We start from the raw sequence: 19,634 nt of genomic DNA on the forward strand, positions 1-19,634 counted from the left end.
TGAAAACCCTAAAGCATAATAAAATAGTAAATTATTGTGTGCACCGAGAGAGCGTCTACTCAATCTCATTCAAACTACAAATCCAATCATAGATTTTGCAAGGATCTTAGTGATTATCTGGTCCAACTTCCTATTTAATACATGGAGCTTCTCTGTAATAGTCAAAGTAAGTAGTTCAACTTCTGCTTGAAGTTGAACTTCAACTCCCAACTTCACAGTATATTTCAGTGTTTGAAAGCTCTATGAGAAACTTAAATCAGGATCCCTCTAATTTCTCCCTATTAATCTACAAGCAGCGCAGTGCCCGACGGAGTAGGTGTTTCATAAATCTGAGTTCAATGAGTAAGTGAATTCTAACTCTGCTTTCTGAATCCTGTTTAGAACAGGATGCATCCCTCTTTCACCTAACTGACCTCCCAATATTGGAAGATAATTATTAGGACTCCTCCAAGTTTCCTCTTCTCTACAATAAACATATCAGCTAGTTTAAAAAAAAATTTTTTTTCCCCATCAAAATACCATCCACTTTTTTCAAAGAAATGGAACAAATAATCCTAAAATTTGTATGGAACCAGAAAAGACCCCGCATAGCCAGAGGAATGTTGAAAAAGAAAAGCAAAGCTGGCGGCATCACAATTCCGGACTTCCAGCTCTACTACAAAGCTGTCATCATCAAGACAGTATGGTACTGGCACAAAAACAGACACATAGATCAATGGAACAGAATAGAGAGCCCAGAAATGGACCCTCAACTATATGGTCAACTAATCTTTGACAAAGCAGGAAAGAATGTCCAATGGAAAAAAGACAGTCTCTTCAACAAATGGTGTTGGGAAAATTGGACAGCCACATGCAGAAGAATGAAACTGGACCATTTCCTTACACCACACACAAAAATAGACTCCAAATGGTTGAAAGACCTAAATGTGAGACAGGAGTCCATCAAAATCCTAAAGGAGAACACAGGCAGCAACCTCTTCGACCTCAGCCGCAGCAACTTCTTCCTAGAAACATCGCCAAAGGCAAGGGAAGCAAGGGCAAAAATGAACCATTGGGACTTCATCAAGATAAAAAGCTTTTGCAAAGCAAAGGAAACAGTCAACAAAACCAAAAGACAACTGACAGAATGGGAGAAGATATTTGCAAATGACATATCAGATAAAGGGCTAGTATCCAAAATCTATAAAGAACTCATCAAACTCAACACCAAAAGAACAAAGAATCCAATCAAGAAATGGGCAGAAGACATGAACAGACATTTTTCCAAAGAAGACATCCAAATGGCCAACAGACACATGAAAAAGTGCTCAACATCGCTCGGCATCAGGGAAATCGAAATCAAAACCTCAATGAGATACCACCTCACACCAGTCAGAATGGCTAAAATTAACAAGTCAGGAAATGACAGATGTTGGTGGGGATGCGGAGAAAGGGGAACCCTCCTACACTGTTGGTGGGAATGCAAGCTGGTGCAGCCACTCTGGAAAACAGTATGGAGGTTCCTCAAAAAGTTGAAAATAGAGCTACCATATGATCCAGCAATTGCACTCCTGGGTATTTACCCCAAAGAAACAAAAGTAGGGACCCGAAAGGGTACGTGCACCCCGATGTTTATAGCAGCAATATCCACAATAGCCAAACTGTGGAAAGAGCCAAGATGTCCATCAACAGATGAATGGATAAAGAAGATGTGGTATATATACACAATGGAATATTATGCAGCCATCAAAAGGAATGAGATCTTGCCATTTGCAACGACGTGGATGGAACTGGAGGGTATTATGCTGAGCGAAATAAGTCAAACAGAGAAAGACATGTATCATATGACCTCACTGATATGAGGAATTCTTAATCTCAGGAAACAAACTGAGGGTTGCTGGAGTGGGGGGTGGGGTGGGAGGGATGGGGTGACTGGGTGATGGACACTGGGGAGGGTATGTGCTCTGGTAAGCGCTGTGAATTGTGCAAGACTGTTGAATCTCAGATCTGTACCTCTGAAACAAATAATGCAATATATGTTAAGAAAGAAAAAAAGAAGAAGAAGAATGTAGCAGGAGGGGAAGAATGAAGGGGGGGAAATCGGAGGGGGAGAAGAACCATGAGAGACGATGGACTCTGAAAAACAAACTGAGGGTTCTAGAGGGGAGGGGGGTGGGAGGATGGGTTAGCCTGGTGATGGGTATTGAGGAGGGCATGTTCTGCATGGAGCACTGGGTGTTATGCACAAACAATGAATCATGGAACACTATATCTAAAACTAATGATGTAATGTATGGGGATTAACATAACAATAAAAAAATTAAAAAAAAAATAAAATAAAAAAAATTTTTTTTTATTAATTTGTCAGAGAGAGAGAGCACAAGCAGGGGGAGCGGCAGGCAGAGGGAGAGGGAGAAGCAGGCTCCCTACTGAGCAGGGAGCTCGATGTGGGGCTCGATCCCAGGACCCCAGGATCATGACCTGAGCTGAAGGCAGATGCTTAACGACTGAGCCACCCAGGTGCCCCCTTAGCTTCATTTCTAACCGTGGGTTCGAACTCTACTTAGGATGTTTACTCTGGGGGCCACCCTCGACTCTGAAACGGATTACCTTAATCTCGCTGAACTGGGCTACGTAGTTTTCCATGGTCCTCAACGCCTGGTCAGCTAGTTTCTCTTCATAGTCTTCCCAAAGGAGATCATTATTCTGTGGGGTAGAGGCAAAGGGCAGAGGTGAGGGCCCCACTTCTTGGCAACAAATGCCAAGCAGGGAAAAACCCAAATTCTTCCCGCACAAAGTTCCTTTTGGAGCGCTGTGTTTAGAATGTCATGTTGGCTTCTGGTGAAGAGTCAGATGAAGAAACAGCCCTGCCCCCAGGAACCGCCCTATAAGACACTGGACATACCTTCAGGGATCAAGAACAGGAAGAGATGGTCAGTCTTGGACTCGAGCTTGAAGGACAGGGAAATTTGGGAGGAAAAAACTGCATGAAGTTAGTTTTCAAAGACAACCAGCTGGGTTTTATGTAGGTAGAACTTCCATAAGGTTTTAAAGAGAGGAAGATGGCCGACTGCAGAGGAATCCGCAGATCAGGGAACACTTGTTGTTACCCTCATGGTTGTTGCTGAGGCTATACACATGAAGGATGCGGACTGGCTCCTTTGCTTTCCTATTTGCTTGGACGGAGAAGCTAAGAGAAGGCAGAAGTGAGTTGCTAAAGAGCTGTGAAGCCGGGACACTCTTACCCCTGCAATGGCCTTCAGCTCCTCGTGACCGTCCCACTCGCTGCTGTAGATCTCCTGCAGGGTTTCTGACACTCTCTTTGAGCTTTCATGCATCACTGAAAGGAGAGAAGTCGGTCCCACCTTACAGCTTCCCCCAAAGGAGGCTGCTATAGCCATACGGGTCAACAGGCAGATCAGCAAGTCTACTTCAGAAGGACGCGCACCCCCAGAAGGTTTGGGTGACCCATGAGGAAAGCTGGGCGGGGGCTGGGACAGGAAACATTGCTCTTCCTATGCCCACACGGTCTGGGCCTCAGGGGCAGGCCAGTGATAAATCGCCTGAGACTGGGTGTTTTTCTTTCCATCCTCAGAGCTCTCAGGAGCTTGCTTCTCCTGTGCTGTACGCTACCCACCTTTGACTGCACTAAGGAAGTTCTTCAGGTCCTTGTAGAGCTTCTGGCCTTCTGCCTGCAAGGGAGAAGTGCTTTTGGTGACCAGAGAGATACATCTGGAAAGATGCTTCAGAGATCAAGGTAGAAGAGTAGGTTAAAAGGAGAAATCAATCCTGGAATTTGCAAATGTTATAAATTAGCCTCTGTTCTCTTTACCAAGAAGTTGGAGGTTGTCTTTTTGGGGGCAGTTTTTGTTTGGAGATTGTTCCCATGGCACTTGCAGGCCTTCTTTCCCGTTCTTCCTTCTGGCGAACAAAAGCCTGTACCCCAGTTCCTCTGCTGAAATTTAGGTGTCCTAGGTGACGCTATCTATGTGACCCTCTGGCTTATACCTTCCTCTCTGGGTAAGTAAACCATCACCATCTTCTGTAGACGCTCGGCCTTCTTTCTCCCGTGAACCCTCACACAAGCCATTCCTCTTCTCCCCTGACATCCTTCTCTGCCTTGCCTCCCTTCACCCTTCCCTTCCATCAGTCACGGGCTTTACACTTCTCTTCCAAATGGCTCATCCCTGATTCTCCTTCAGTCCCAACTCCAATGGCCTCATCTATAGCTCTATCCATCTACCCAATCCTATCTTCGCTCCTGTGTCTGAACTCTCTCTCTTTTTTTTTGGCTGGGCCTCCCAAGCACAGATTAGGTCTCCTCCCTGGAAAAAAAAGAAGGGAGAAAAGGAGAGGAAGGTATCATTTAAGTTTGGATGTTCAAATCTCAACCCAACAGATGAACCATTTTGTCTGAACTCTGACAAATGTTCATTTAGCCTCCGCTTCTTGAATATCTCCTGCAAGCAGAAACTCATGACTTCTTGCTGAGGTTGTGCTTCAATTTTAAATAGTTCTACTAGAACTCTGGCCCACTGGTCTCGGGCTGGCCTTCTGTACTCAGAATAGATCTGATAACTCTTGCACATATGTTGGAAGACATCTTTCCCAGACCCTGCACCGAGTCTTCTCTTTCATAGGCTCTCTCTGTTGTTATTTAAAGCCCCTTCTGACTCTGGTGTCTTTCCTCTGTGTGGACTCCAGTTTCTAGGAGTTGTTGTGTGAGAAGGGAGTTGAAGCCAGACTATTGACATTTGGAGCCTGCCTTCAGGAGTGTGGGCCTGGACTGAAAGGGGCAGCCCACTTTAGTGTATTCTACAGGGCAGGGCCTATGGGTCAGAACAGTGAGCCTCACAACAGTTTCGGGGAAGGAGTATTCAAGCTAAGATTCATTATGCGTACACCATAAAGCACTTGTGAACTTGTTCATTTGTTTTGCTTGTTTTCAGCACTAGATAGGCTATTGAGCATACCAAGAGTATAAAAAAAAATTATGGGAGGGGCACCTGGGTGGCTCAGTTGTTAAGCATCTGCCTTTGGCTCAGTCATGATCCCAGAGTCCTGGGATCGAGCCCCGGATCGGGCTCCTTGCTCGGCCGGAAGCCTGCTTCTCCCTTTCCCACTCCCCCTGCTTGTGTTCCCTCTCTCGCTGTGTCTCTCTCTGTCAAATAAATAAAATCTTTAACAACAACAACAAAAATATATGGGAGAAAAACTGAAAATCAGAAAATTCTATCTAACAACTTACATTAAAATTTTTTTTATCTGGGGGTGCGCCTGGGTGGCTCAGTCGGTTAAGCGTCTGACTTCTGGTTTCGGCTCAGGTCATAATCTCATAGGTTGTGGGGTGGCCCCATGTTGGGTTCCATGCTCAGCAGGGAGTCTGCTTGGGGTTCTCTCTCTCTCCCTCTGCCTCTGCCCCTCCCTCCCCCCACTCTCAAATAAATAAATCTTAATTTTTTTTTTAATCTGTGGAAATCTTTGCAGGAAAGATCATTATTATGTAAATTTAGCAGCAGAAAATCTAGGTCAAGTCGGTCAAAGAAAATTGGACTAATTATTTCATCCACATTTTCTGCCTTACTTCTAAGCCAGCCCAAACTCTTGACCATACCTCAGGTTAAAAGCCCTTGGGGCTCAATGCCAGGACTCAAGGGACACGAACGCACAGACAGTCTCAAGGGAGTCGAAGACACTGTCAGAGAGCTGGGAGAAGAGCCGACATTGTGTGGTGTATCACAGCAAGTGGGGATCAGGAGAGTGTCAGAGAAATGACCAAGGAGGGGCCAGATGCTACAGAGAGGTTAGAGTGCAGGAAGAACCAGTCATAGGCACTGGACTTGGTAACTGGAAGTCACTGGTGACCTTGAGGAAGTGCTTTCAACAGCACGATGGAGACCGTCAGTCACCAAAATTTGGAAACACTCAGCATTCACCAGGAAGGATGTTTCATTTCCTCTTTGCTTTTTCATTAATGGGAAAAAAGTTTAAGTAGTCTAAGATGTTCAATATACATAAAATCTTTTAAACATGGATATGGTAGGTGGGTATAAGTTTGAGAGTTTTAAAAATGTGATAGTTAAAGTTTGAGAGAGTTCTGAAAGAGTTTTGAGGATTATAAAAATTAACAAGGATTTCAAGTTCTTTTTTTGAAAGAAAAGAACATGGGCTCAACTTTTTATTTCACCATGAAGATTTGATCTCCAAAATACACATCTAAGTAACAAAAGCTGTTAAATCATCTTGCATAATTTCTACAAATGAAATCAAATTGTTTTTCTCCATTAGATATTATATGGCCTGAAAAATCGGATCAGTAATCAAGGCTACCATGCATGACTATGGAGGCTGTATGTACGTTGTTCAAAACCAGGGGGTTCTATTGATACCAGAGTCCATAAAATGTGAATGCCTTCTGCCTTCCACTGCACCTCACAAAAGCCCAACTCCACTTCTGTGTTTTAGGATCAAACCTCTAGGTCAAAGTTCTTTATGCTCTTGCTCTTTCCTTTGAGGAGATGAAGAGAGAGAGAGAGAGAGAGAGTGTGTATGTGTGTGTGTGTGTGTGTGTGTGGTGGTAGCGGGAAGTGGGGTGGTGGGACACCACTGGGTGTCATTTTATTTTGCTGGCCTGTCTGTCCCTGTCCCCCCACCCCAAAATGTCTCCAGGCTGAAGAATCCCAGCATCTTTCTTGACAGATACAACTTGCACAGTCTTAGGTTCCCACTTGTCTGAGAGTCAAAAACCTGCAAGTTATTCCACTTTTCTGGCTTTATTTTCCTCCTCTATAAATGTCGGGTAAGACCATCTCTAGCCCTGTAGCTTATGATTTTATCACTTTGGCTCTCTGAATCCATGCCAAATTCTTGGTAACCCCATAAAGAGTCTGGGTTGGTCCTTCCTATCCCTTACGCAAACAGCCCCAGCCCTCAGTTAATGGACTACTCATTCTGGAAGCTTGTCCTAAGCACTTAGGCAGACAAAGCTATGTGCTAAGAAAATCCTTGTCCTGGGGTTCCCCACTTGCTGGAGAGAAATGGACTCAGAGAAACCCAAACACTCAGCAAAACAGTAAGTAGCACCATCAATCCTGAGCGAGTGCTAAAAGTGCTTCATTTGATGGAGGTCCTGAAGGGAGACAAGAAGCTTGTTTGATTTTATTTATTTATTTATTTGAGAGAGAGAGAGAGAGAGAGAGCACGCATGCCCAAACAGGGGGAGGGGCAGAGGGATAGAGAGAATCTCCAACAGACTCCCCGCTGAGCACAGAGCACAATGTGGGGCTTGATCTCAAGACCCTGAGACCATGACCTGAGCTGAAATCAAGAGTCAGAGGCTTCACCAACTGAGCCACCCAGGCATCACCATGAGGTTTGACTTTATTATTTTACTTTATTTTTTATTTTTTTAAAGATTGTATTTATTTATTACATCAGAGAGAGACAGAGAGAGAGGGAACACAAGCAGGGGAGAGGAAGAAGCAGGCTTCCCGCGGAGCAGGGAGCCCGATGCGGGGCTCGATCCCAGAACCTTGGGACCATGACCTGAGCCGAAGGCAGACGGTTAACAACTGAGCCACCCAGGTGCCCCGAGGTTTGATTTTAAAAGCAATGAACTGGAAGCAGCTGTCACTACCAGAAATCAGAAATTAAAATGCTGCTTGAGGAAAACAATTCTTCCTATTTAATATGGTTTGAAGAGGAAGCAAAGCAGAGCCCTCAAGGAAAACTACCTATGGAAATTTGCTTAGGAACCCAGGCAAGTGGCAAGGCCTTGGAATCAGGCTGGGAAGTTTGGGAGTGGTATTTATTTATTAACGAAAAGTTCTCCTACAAGCTGATTGTGGTAAGGCCCTGGGCACATGACCAACTGGTCCACCTTCTGGAATACTTCACTCTCAATCTCCTTGACCTTGTTTTTTTCCCTCTTGTTCATCTTAGCCACCCCAGGTCCAGTCTCCGACCGGACTGCATTGTCACTGTCTTTCCCCTTCAACTGTAAGAGTCTGAGGGCAGGCATGTTGTCGTGTTCACATCGAAGTCCCAGAATGTAGCATGGCGCCCGGTGTGCAGCAGGCTCCCGTGACGTGCTTGTGAAATGAGCTTTTCACGCATGCTCCAATACCAGTCACTGGAGGAAAACCCTTCTCTCGGGAGAAGTTTCCCTTATTCCTATTCTACCTCCATTTCATTTCTCAAATCTAGCTTCTCTCCCCTTCAAGTGACGTTCAGTTGGTGGCCTCACCCAGAAATTCTGAGGGGACTGTCAACATCTATCTGATCCTCTTCTTCTTGATGGTCTTTCCTTCATCTCCTACCTTTTCTACCCACACACCTGCCATTGGTAGATCCATCCTTTAAGGCAGAGAGGAAGAGGAAAGACCGAGGTACAGAATGGGCCAAGGGGCAGAACCCTCTTAATGTGGGTGTCGACTTACTGATTCCTGTTCTTTTCATGCTGCAGTTAGAAGCAGAACAGTCACTGCCGCTGAGCAGACGCCCCCAGAGGCCTCCTAGTGAGGTGCAGGGGGAAGGGCACAGGGTTTAAGTTGGAATCCCAGCTCTGCAACTCTTAGGCTTTTACCTTGATTAAATGACCTCCTTCGCAGATCCTATTTCCCTCCCCAGAGTTAGACTAAATCAGTGATTGCCAAATGCTGTTCTCAGACTAGCTACTACATCATCATTACCTGGAAACTTAATACAAAACATAGATTCCCTAGTTAATGATCAACCAAGGCTGTTAATGTCACACAAAAAGGAGACACGCAGACATTATGTGCCTCCAGATGGAAAACTCTCACACCTATAAAAATTACAAGTATTCTTGCCACCTAAACAAACAAAAACAAAAATCTGAATCTCATCAAGCCTCTAAATCTAATTATTAATTTACAGAAAATACCAGAGACAGAGGGGCATGCTAAACAGTACTATAGGGACTCAATCAGTCAAGTTGAGGCTTCAGGAAACGTCAGGAGAACAATCTAGTGTCACCGACAAACAAACTGCACGAGGGAGGGATCAGAAACCCCGCAGATGAAGAGATTTAACTTTAAACCTAAGAGACTTTTTTTTTTTTTTTAAAGATTTTATTTATTTATTTGAGAGAGAGAATGAGATAGAGTATGAGAGGGGGGAGGGTCAGAGGGAGAAGCAGACTCCCCACTGAGCAGGGAGCCCGATGCGGGACTCGATCCTGGGACTCCAGGATCATGACCTGAGCTGAAGGCAGTCGATTAACCGACTGAGCCACCCAGGCGCCCTAAACCTAAGAGACTTAAACATGCCAACAAGTTGCTGGTTTAAATAAACTAAAAAAAAAAAAAAAAAAAAAAAATGACATCATTAGGGGAGTGTGAATATTGACTGGATATTTTATATTAAGAAATTATTGCTACTTTTTGAAGATATCACTTAATCTTACATTTTAGTGGGATATCAAAAAAGATATTTGTATTGTATTGTTAACTTTGAACAGGGCAAGTTATAAAACCAGTATCAACGGAATAATCTCACTTTTGTAAACCTATTTATTTATTGTGGATTTACTTAAAGATCATACACATTCATAGCAGAGTAATTGTAAGAATATAAGACAACAGTGGTGGTAGTATGGGAGGGTGTGAAATCAGGATTTTTTTTTTTTAAGATTTTATTCATTTATTTGAGAGAGAGAACACACAAGTGGGGGGAGGGCAGAAGGAGAGGGAGAAACAGGCTCCATCCTGAGAAGGGAGCCTGATTTGGCTCCAACCCAGCATCATGACCCAAGCCAGAGGTAGATGCTTAACTGACTGAGCCACCCAGGTGCCCCGAAATCAGGATTTTTTAATTCATGTTTTTCTTGTCCTTTCTGGTTTGTTGTAACGAGTAAATATCTCATAGAAAATATTTTTAGGTGTGATAATGGCTTTGTGGTTGTATTTTAAAAGAGTCCTTACCTTTAGAGACTGATAATGAAATTTTTATGGATAAAATGATATGGTACGTAGAATTTGCTTCATAGTAATCAAGGATGTGGGAAAGTAGGTGGAAACAGAAATGAGTTGATTACTTATTAAAGCTGAGAGATGGGTATGTACATGTGGATTAATTATACAAGTTTTCCTATCTGTGCATATATTTGAAATCTTCCATTAAAACAAGTTTAAAAGTACAGATTCTCAAGCCCTACTACCAGAGATCTCACATGTAAAAATATTTCCCAAAGGGTGCCTGGGTGGCTCAGTGGGTTAAGTGTCTGCCTTCAGCTCAGGTCATGATCCCAGGGTCCTAGGATAGAGCCCCGCATTGAGCCCCCCTCAAATCAGGCTCCCTGCTCAGCAGGGAGTCTGCCTCTCCCTATCTGCCTCTCCTCCAGCTCATGCTCTCTCTCTCTCTCTCAATAAATAAAAAAAATCTTTAAAATATATATATACATTTCCCAAATGATTCTAATATAATCAACTGCTGAATTAGATTATAGTGAATGTCCTTTTAATATAATTTTAGAGAATTATTTTCCATATAATTCAATTTACTGATATTGTCCAGTAAAGAATTTGGCTGGCCTTTGTCCCCAGTTCCTGGGAAGTAACTTCTAACTCCTTGGGATTTCCTGAGTGATAGGGATGTGTTTCTTATTCATGGTGGGCCTCTCAGATCAGAGTCAGTTTATGCTAAACAAATGACTCAGGATGGTGGCTGGGTAGGCTGGAAAGATGAACCATGTGATTAGAGGGTTGGGGCTTTGAGACAGGTGATATCAGCCTGACCTCCAGTGGAGGGGAGAGAAAGGGAGCTAGAGATTAAATTCAATCATGTGGCCACGGATGCACTGTAATGAAATCACAATAAAAAAAACTCTAGACACCTGACGCTTGGGTGCGCTTCCCTGGTTGGTAATCCTCTATCCAAGTGCCAGGAAGGTGACATGTCTTGAGAACCCAGAAGCTTCTCATTTGGAGCTCTCCCAGACCTCACCTTATGTGTCTCTTTACTTGGCTGGTCCTGATTTGTATGGTTTGTAATAAAGCAGTAATTGTAAATAGAGTGCTTTCCTGAGTTCTGTGAGTTGTTCTCATGGATTGTGGAAGCTGAGTGGCTAGTAGGAACCCCCAAATTTGTAGCGTTGGTCAGAAGGGCAGGGGGCCTGGGAGCTCCAGAGCTTATGGCTGGTGTCTGAAGTGAAGCAGTCTAGTGGGCGACTGTGTCCTTAACCCGTGAGCTGTGACCTAACTCGGATGAGTTAAGTGGTAGAACTGCATGACAACTGCATAGTCATGTAAGTTAATAACCCCCTTCCACAATAAAGAGGGGACTGCAACCTCTGGGGCTGAGATGACAGTTAAATGAGATCATGTGCGTAAAGCACCCAGCACAGTGCCTGGCACATGGAGACGGGAAGTGAAATATCCCCTGGGAGGTTAAACCCGTTCTCCACTTCTTACTGGAAATTTCTACATAAAATTACCTGTAGCATCCAGCGAAGATGGAAGGCACAGGGAGAATAGGAGGTTTGTTGGGGAGAATGACAGGTGAAAGACAGAGGGATTATTTAGAAATGAGGGCTCAGGTGAGGCAGAGGGAGTGGACAAAGAGGCAACAAGGAAAACAGGGTGCAACTCTGATGAGAAGAGCCAGAGGGTGGGACAGAGGCACTCTGGGGAAGTGATAAGCCAAAAGCAGAGGGGGCGGGGGCTTGCTGCAACTTTGTCTAAGGACCTGGTGATGCCACCATAGCCGGGGGAGCCACGAAGAGAAAAGAAGAGTACTTGTCTGTCCCCCAAAACCCAGGGCAGCAGGAACGGGAAAGGGAAGTTTCTCTGGTTGCCAGGGAAAGGGTAAGCAGCAGATCACCCTGTGGCCCTTACCCCTGGGGGGAGGATGGCTTAGTAGAGATGCCTGTTGGTTTGCAGGACCTGCTCTTCTTCTGCCACTCAGCCCTCCTTGTCTTCTTGCTTCCTCCAAGCCTCCCTTCCCCACCCTCCGGATTACCTGTTGATGGTAGAAGTTGTTGGCACTTTGTTCAAACCGTTCATCTTTGGTTTCCACAGTTTTCCCCAACTTCTGCAGTACCTGGGAATGTGAGTTGGAAAGGTCCATAAGGTTACAGTCAAGTCTCTCTCATCTTTTGGCCTCGTGTGACTCTGGCTTCTCAGAGTCTTAGATGCAGTTGAAGGGGTGTGTTCCTATCAGCCCAATGGAATTAAAAATATAGCACATTGCTGAAAAAAAAATCACATTTTGTGGTTCTTCTCAAACTGGGATACTCCTGGGGGTATGCAGCAGTGTGCTACGGGGTGTATATAAAGCCTGGAATAAATAGTACATATATGCTGGGAATGACATTGTTATTTACAGTGGGAGTTTTTTTGGGGGAGGGAAGTATTATATTAAAACAGGGATTAATAAGAAGAATGTAAAATGTGCATTGCTTTTAAAGGTAAAACGTGAGGCTTGAAGACTTTTCACTTGAGAGAGAGTCTTCCAGCCATGGCCACAGATTCCTCTAGATAGATGAGGTTAGAGAGGCAGGCAGAAGACTCTTTTCTTGGGAGGGCCCTTGTGGAAAACTGTGAAGAGCAGATATAACACATTTAAAATTCAGCTCGAAGTGAATGCTCTCCGTGTCTCTCTGCTCTCCACTGGGGACCTGAGAGCAAACCACTACACTGGTCTCAGTGCTAAAGCAAAGGACAGGGAAATGAAAAAGATAGAGTGCCTGTTCTCTGTCAGGGGACACTCATCTATAAACAAGAAAGCAAGCCTGGGCCTCTACTACCTGAAGCCCCCATTTGGAAAGGAGGCACCCCCCCTTCCAAGTAAGAATCTCAGCGGCTGCCCTCAACTACTTCTCTCTCACCTCCTTCATCAAATCCCTCACTGTGTCCATCTCTGGAAACCATCCCGTGCTTTCGAGTCTCACTGTCATGGCTTGGTTCTCAGCGCTCGCCGTTTCTCCCCTGGCCTGCTCCCACAGGCCTATCATGCTGCAGCTTAAAACCTTCTAATGATTCTCCACCCATCTGCTCAACAGATTTGGATTAAATGCCCATATGTATCTATCAGTTATAGTTCAAACTCTAGTATGCAGATAGGTCTCAATGATCTGACTCCTCAGTAAGCCTCAACTCCCATTATTCCTCCTTCCTGCAGGTCTCCCTCCCTAACACTTTATTAGTTTCCTGAATAAGCCATACTGTAGCTTATTGTAGATCCTGTGTCCTCTTTCTGGAATGTCCTTCCCTTCCTTGTCTCTCAGGCAACTATCTAAAAAAACCCAATTTAGGGGCACCTGGCTGGCTCAGTTAGAAGAGCAGGTGACTCTTGATCTCCGGGTTGTGAGTTTGAGCCCCAGACTGGCTGCAGAGATTACTTAAATAAACAAACTTAAAAAAAATTTAAAAACCCCAATTCATATTCCACATCCTTTATGACACTTAACCACATCTACTTTATCCTGTTGAGTTAATCACTCCCTCCTAAGCGCTTGCAACTTCTGCACCTTGCATACACTTCTATTACTATTTTATTATTTGTATTTATCTAATTATGTCTCCTTCTAAACTGCGGGCTCCTTGAGAATTGGGCACTTGCCCTGCTCATCTAGATTTCTCAGTATCCAGCAAAGAGATACTTAATACTTCTAACAGCAAGGCGAGTGGGACTGGTGGAGGAGAGGATCAACAGGCTGGGCCTCGAATTAAGATTTTGCTAAACTACAGGGCGCCTGGATGGCTCAGTTGGTTAAGTGTCTGCCTTTGGCTCAGGTCATGATCCCAAGGTCCTGGAATTAAGCCTTGGGCTCCATGCTCAGCAGGGAGTCTGCTTCTCCCTCTCCCTGCTCATGCGCGCGCGCTCTCTCTCTCCCTCTCAAATAAATAAATAAAACCTTAAAAAACAAAGATTTTGCTAGACTGGAATGGAGTATAAGGGGGGAGAGTGGAGAGAGAACAAAGTCAGAAAAGTACCCATATTCACACAGGTCCATGAGTTGGCTCAGTGTGGCTGGTTTAGGGTGTGTTATGGGGAGTGGTGGGTAAGGGAGCTAGAAAGGGAGACTGCAGTCTCACCCTGAAGGGCTCTGAATCACATGCAAAAGTGCCCAGGTCTTGGGAGTGAGGAAGGCTCTATGTAGAGCCTCGGACCCATGTGTCCCCATTCTTAATCCTGGGGTTAGCATCTCTCACTTCTATGGAGCTCTCTCTGGACTGGTTATGATTAAGGGCTCCAGAGTCAAACAGATATATGCCCCGCCTTGGCCTTTACACTTGGGGCTATAAGAGTTTGGGCAAATAAGCCTATGCGTTTCTTGAGCCTCCGTTTACAGAACTCCCCTTACCCCACTAAGATAACAGCATCTCCAGGAGTTGGGAGGATTAAGTGACATTATACCTGTAAACGCTTTCCCAGTGGTGCCCTGCAGGGAGCGCTCAATATAAATCCACTACTGCTAGGTCCAGTTCCACTCCCTTCCCTAGGAGTACCTGTCTGTTTCCTTCTCAGTTTAGCCATATGTCTGTCTGTGTCTCTAGCTTCACCTCATCAAACACCTGGCCCTGGGTATGCCGACTCCACCGGCTTCCCGGACCCGACCCTCCCTCCCGCGCCAACAAAACACCGTCCTCTACCAGAAAGTTGCAAAACCACCTTGTCTAAGTGGTAAGCGCCTGCTCTCACTTCCTTCCTGCTACTCCTCCCTTCCTTTGCTTGGGGCATGGTTCTTCTTAGGTGGAAGGGGCTGAAAGAACGGTCAGCTCCGTCTAGAGTTAATGTGGCACACTCAATCGCCCCAGCTCCCACAAAGTTCAAGGCAAAAAGGCTTCTAAGGGGTGTGAGTGTGTGTGCTGAACACCCCCACCTTTAATTCTGAAACTGAAAAAAGGAGTGTGATCACCTTGAAAGCATCATCCAGTGCCCTGGGCCCGAAGTCAATTGTTGCCCGGATCAGGGCACATGAACTATGCTGCAGACATTCTTCCTCAACTAGAGCTCCCTGACAGAAGACAAGGTACAGGTTCTCAACAAACGTCTGAAAGAATGAATAAATTCCACCTTTGGGTCACTTCCCCATGAAAGCCCACCCAACGTCAGTCCCTAAAGTTCTACACTAAGAATTCGGCCTCCAGGGTAATAGAGATATTTAGAGAGAACGAACAAGAACACGAGACAAAGTGAATGTGGCAAAATGTTAATGCTTGGTGAACAAAGTGAAGAATATTCCAGGGTTCATTGACCTATTTTAACGTTTACGTAGATTGGGATATGAGGATAAAAGCTTAAAAAAAAAAATCATTGCAGGGGCACCTGGGTGGCTCAGTTGGTTAAGCGTCTGCCTTTGGCTCAGGTCATGACCCTGGAGTCCCAGGATCGAGTCCCGCATCTGGCTCCCTGCTCAGCAGGGAGACTGCTTCTCCCTCTGCCTCTCCCTCTGCCCCTCACCCGGCTCATGCTCTTCTGTTCTCTCTCTGAAATAAATAAAATCTTTTTTTTTTTTTTTAAGATTTTATTTATTTGACAGAGAGAGACACAGCAACAGCAGGAACACAAGCAGGGGGAGTGGGAGAGGGAGAAGCAGGCTTCCCGCTGAGCAGGGAGCCCGATGCGGGGCTCCATCCCAGGACCCTGGGATCATGACCTGAGCCGAAGGCAGACACTTAACGACTCAGCCACCCAGGCGCCCCTGAAATAAATAAAACCTTAAAAAAAAAAATCATTGCAGATATATAGTTCTTTACCAGGACCCTTCCCCATAATCGTTTATTATATTTTAGTTAACTCTCTCAATTGGGGTAATTTGAATAGGGCCCAGTTTATGTGAGAAATCCTCATTTTCAGGATACATGCTAAAGGAGGCTCTTCCTTAACATGGTCTTAATATACTTTCTAGCCTTTTCTGCCACCACTCCCTATTCCAGCTCAGCTGCATTTCTCACTATTCTGCCTACAAGGATTTCCACACTCCAGGCCTTGCTTCTGCTGGCATTCCTCAGCTGGAATGCTCCCCTACCACTTGCCCGAGGAACTACTCATCAGCCACAGTTCCCATCGCAAATTCCGCCTCCGCTACAAAACCTCCCTCAATTCTCCTCAGTCTTTCTCTTCTCTGAATTCCCACAGAGTACAGATCTCTCAGGTGACTCATTTAACCTTTTTTTTTTTTTTTTTTTTTCCCTAGACTAGAAGCTTCTGGCAGGCGATAGTGCCTCTTACTCATCTCTAAATTCCTTCCCGGGTCCAGCCCAGGATCCCGGACAAAGGAATTTTTCTGTAAGTATTGTTGACAGAACTCTCTGGGAGACAAGTTGAATAAAAGTCAGTAGAGGAAAAGACCAACAAAGAAGTGGTAAACAATGCCCCTTCTCAGGGGAGAGAGAACTGAGAGATTTGCCACAGAGAAATCACAAACAGATGGTGAAAGCATTCATTTGAAATGTGAAGAAGTATCTTGCTGTAAAAACACATTCAGTCTCACGTTGAGTCTGGGTGGAAACTGGAAAATAAAACAAGAATGCTTCATCTTCCCTGTGTGTAACAGTCACTGGACCTTCACTCCTAGCTCTTCGGAGGAGGAGACCTGGGCGAAAGGTGTTTCTCCTCCTAGTTTTGCTCCTGAGAGATCGGCAGGAAGTGGGCTGGCGAGGCAGGAAGTGGGCAGGCACAGATGGTTTATTAGGAGCCTTGTAAAGAGAGCAGCCTGAGGTGGGGAGCCAAAGGCAGGACACCTGGCCTTCAGTGATAGTTCTGCCATTTGCCAATCTCTTTTGAGTCTCGTTTCTTCATTTCTAAAACTGGGATGTTAATAACATGCTCAAAGTGTTGCAAAGATGAAGTGAGACCCTATCATGCGAGTGTTGGCTCCATAAAGAGAGAGATGGTGTCTTTCTTAATTTCCCATGGCTTGTCAATCGTAGGCGCTTGATATCTGACCCATTTGACTATTTGACCCCTGAGTTACTACATATTACTCAGAAGATTTCAGCCAACTGCTTATAAAAAAAAACTATAAAGTGTTCCAGGGAGTCCTTTCTTTTGACAGTAACTTTCTCTCTCTCTCGCCTTCAAAAACCTCCCAAGACTCAAGGACTCTGGCAGGCTGAGTTGAGCTCCTCCCCACATTCCAGGCCATTCCCACTCTATACTGCTCCAAGTTCAGTGTCTGCCTGCCTTTATGTTTATGTCTGGGCGCAGAGCATCTTCCTGTTTTCTGCCTTAACCTGAAAGTTCCCTGAGGCAAATGTGAAGTGGCTCCTCTCTCTGTTTTCTCAGGGTTCAGACCAGGAAGAACAGGGTGTACCTGGGTGGTATTTGCCTCTGAGGTACAAGGCACCCTTGCCCCTTCTCTCGCTTTGGTATCCTTACTTACCACGTTGAATTTCCAAATCATTGAACATCAACTGTCTCATTTCACAGATGCAGAATCTTAAGCCCAGAGCAGGCACATTATTTATCTAAGGCTTTGGAGTCCATGCTTAGAAAAGGAGAGAAATCCCAAACCAAGGGCATAGTGTTGATGATAGGTTGGAGGAGGACAGAAGGTGAAAGAATGAGGTAAAATCAACTGCTGTATCTTTTAAAAATAATTATTATCCATGAGTTTTTGGCCTTCTGGGTTTTCTTTGTTCTTCCAACCCATAGTGCAGCTGGTACCTCCTGTTCTCCACACCGCTTCTAACCAGACCTGCCCACAGGCTCTGATCACTGTCAGATTTGTAACTAGACAGCCTTTCAAGACGCTGAAACCACGATCAAGGTGAAGTTAAGAGTAAGATGAAGTAATGAAGTCTAGCCACACAAAACCTTTCCTTTTCCTCCACTCTTCCACATGACCCTGGCTTCCTCAAAGACAGAAAAAGGAGATTCATCTCCCAAGAGTGTTGATAGGTGGAGAGCAGAGAGGTTCAGGTTAGAAGGGAAGGACATACTCTGGACAGGTAGAAACAAGAATGTCATTAAAATGTGTAGGGGAGTGTTACAGGGGGACAGCCTACCTAAATGCTAGTGCTGGAGTAGGACCACCCAGAGCTAAACCCAGAACACAATCTAGAAAGAGATGCTCCTTCAACACCCTGGGCCGGGTACTTTTCCAACTCAGAGACCACACAGAAGGGCAGATACGGGCTACGGCTTACATCAGCTTCAACAACGCGCAGAGGCCCGGCAGGGGTGGGTACAGAGAGAATCCTGCAGAATTACTCTAGTCCTTGTGGACTAGGTGGTCCTCGCTGATAGCACAGCTGGTCATGGCTGCCTTATGACTTTGGGGGAGATTATCCCCTTCAAACCTTCAATTTCGTCATCTGTAAAATACCATCCTCCCTGGACGGCTAGGACAAAACCTGCCAACGTTGGTTCCTTTCTCCCACCTTTCCTGGGTCGGCCTGAGTCTTGTTTAGGGTTCCTGAGGGAGACTGTTGTCTCCTCTGCGTCCCTACCCTTGCCCAAGATCGGGGGATTTCCTCCGTTCTCTCAAATCTTTCTATTTTAAGGGAAACCCAGTCCCACGCCCATCTGCGGGGGAAGCCGCGGACCCCTCGGTTCGGCCCAGGCCCCCTCGGGCACACTGCACGCCCCTCGCACCGCGTCCGGCCGGCGGGACCGGCTGGTGGTGGGGCCCGGCCACCTACCTTCTCCTGGGCTCTGCTGAACTTCTTCTGCACCTGCTTGGCGAACAGGCCGGCGGCGCCTCCCGCCTTGCCCTCCGCCATCCTGCCGGCTCCGGGCGGCCTGGCCCGGCGGCCTGTGGTTTTCTGGAGGCCCCCGAGGAGGAAGTGCGGTTCCCGGCATGCCTCGCATCCGGCCGTGGCCGCCCCGCCCCACGCCTCTCGCGACCCCCGCGGCCGCCCACGCTCCTCCCGAGGCCGGCTCCCGGCGCAGCCACGGTGGCCCTGCGGACCCCCAGGCCCACCCCCGCTCAGCCCCGGCCCCAAGGGGGACTTCTGGAGCTCAGGCTGGGGGCTGCACCTGTTCGGAGGAGGAGGCTGGGAACTCGGGCCTGCCCTCAGGTGGTGCTCCCTCAAAATCAGCCTTGAAGCTGCGCAGCCCGGAGGGACGGGAGCACCAGCCCCACGGAACCGAGTTTTCTAACGTGGGCCGAGACCCTTTCGTGCCTGCAGCCAATTCGCCATAACCGTCAGCACTGGGGAATAACTGGAACGGTGGGGTAGAAAGATCGCGATTTCCACTTAGCAAGAGTATTGAGAAACGTTGTTTCACTTCTATGCGCGTGTCTTCTGGGTTGCCGGGTTAAATGTTCGACTTATTCCAGGCTGCGGTTTTTAAAGATGGAAAGCCTCTGCCGGAGAGGTTTCCTGTAGGCCTAGAACTGGTAGGGACAGAGTGGGGGAAGGGACAGGCCCCCACATCGGGATTTGAAAGGGAGGAACAACCGAGCCAGCGGTAGAAATGGGGGTCCTTAGGGAAGGAAAGGACTGAGGAGGAGAGACTGGAAGCCCGCGCTGGGGAGCGGAGCACACTTCTCTAGCTGTACGGACTGGTGCGTGTCCTGGGTGGAGGCGGGGTGTGAAGACAGACACAGGCTGGGAAAGTGGGGATGAGGCTGCCCACATCACATCTGTTGCTCCCACCGAGGTCTCCTAACTGAAGCTGACCCCTTTGAGGGGATAGCCGGAGATGAGGACACTGGGTTTGGAGGTATCATTTAATCACAG

At 46.3% G+C, this 19,634-nt stretch overlaps 1 protein-coding gene across 2 annotated transcripts in view; it reads right to left on the reverse strand.

Annotated features, from left to right (window-relative positions):
• BIN2 (bridging integrator 2) overlaps positions 1-18,723 on the reverse strand; it is a 31,627-nt gene extending 12,904 nt beyond the window's left edge. For both annotated transcript variants that reach the window (XM_036098874.2, XM_036098873.2), the window contains exons 1-5: positions 18,591-18,723; positions 11,959-12,039; positions 3,617-3,671; positions 3,225-3,319; positions 2,590-2,685 (exon numbers count right to left, since the gene is read on the reverse strand). In XM_036098874.2, coding sequence (XP_035954767.1) covers positions 2,590-2,685; positions 3,225-3,319; positions 3,617-3,671; positions 11,959-12,039; positions 18,591-18,671 — 408 coding nt within the window. In that variant the 5' untranslated portion in view covers positions 18,672-18,723. The remainder of the gene's footprint in view (positions 1-2,589; positions 2,686-3,224; positions 3,320-3,616; positions 3,672-11,958; positions 12,040-18,590) is intronic.
• Positions 18,724-19,634: the final 911 nt, after the last annotated feature.

The sequence above is a fragment of the Halichoerus grypus genome, chromosome 6 (assembly GCF_964656455.1).
Source record: "Halichoerus grypus chromosome 6, mHalGry1.hap1.1, whole genome shotgun sequence".
NCBI classification, from domain to species: domain Eukaryota; kingdom Metazoa; phylum Chordata; class Mammalia; order Carnivora; family Phocidae; genus Halichoerus; species Halichoerus grypus.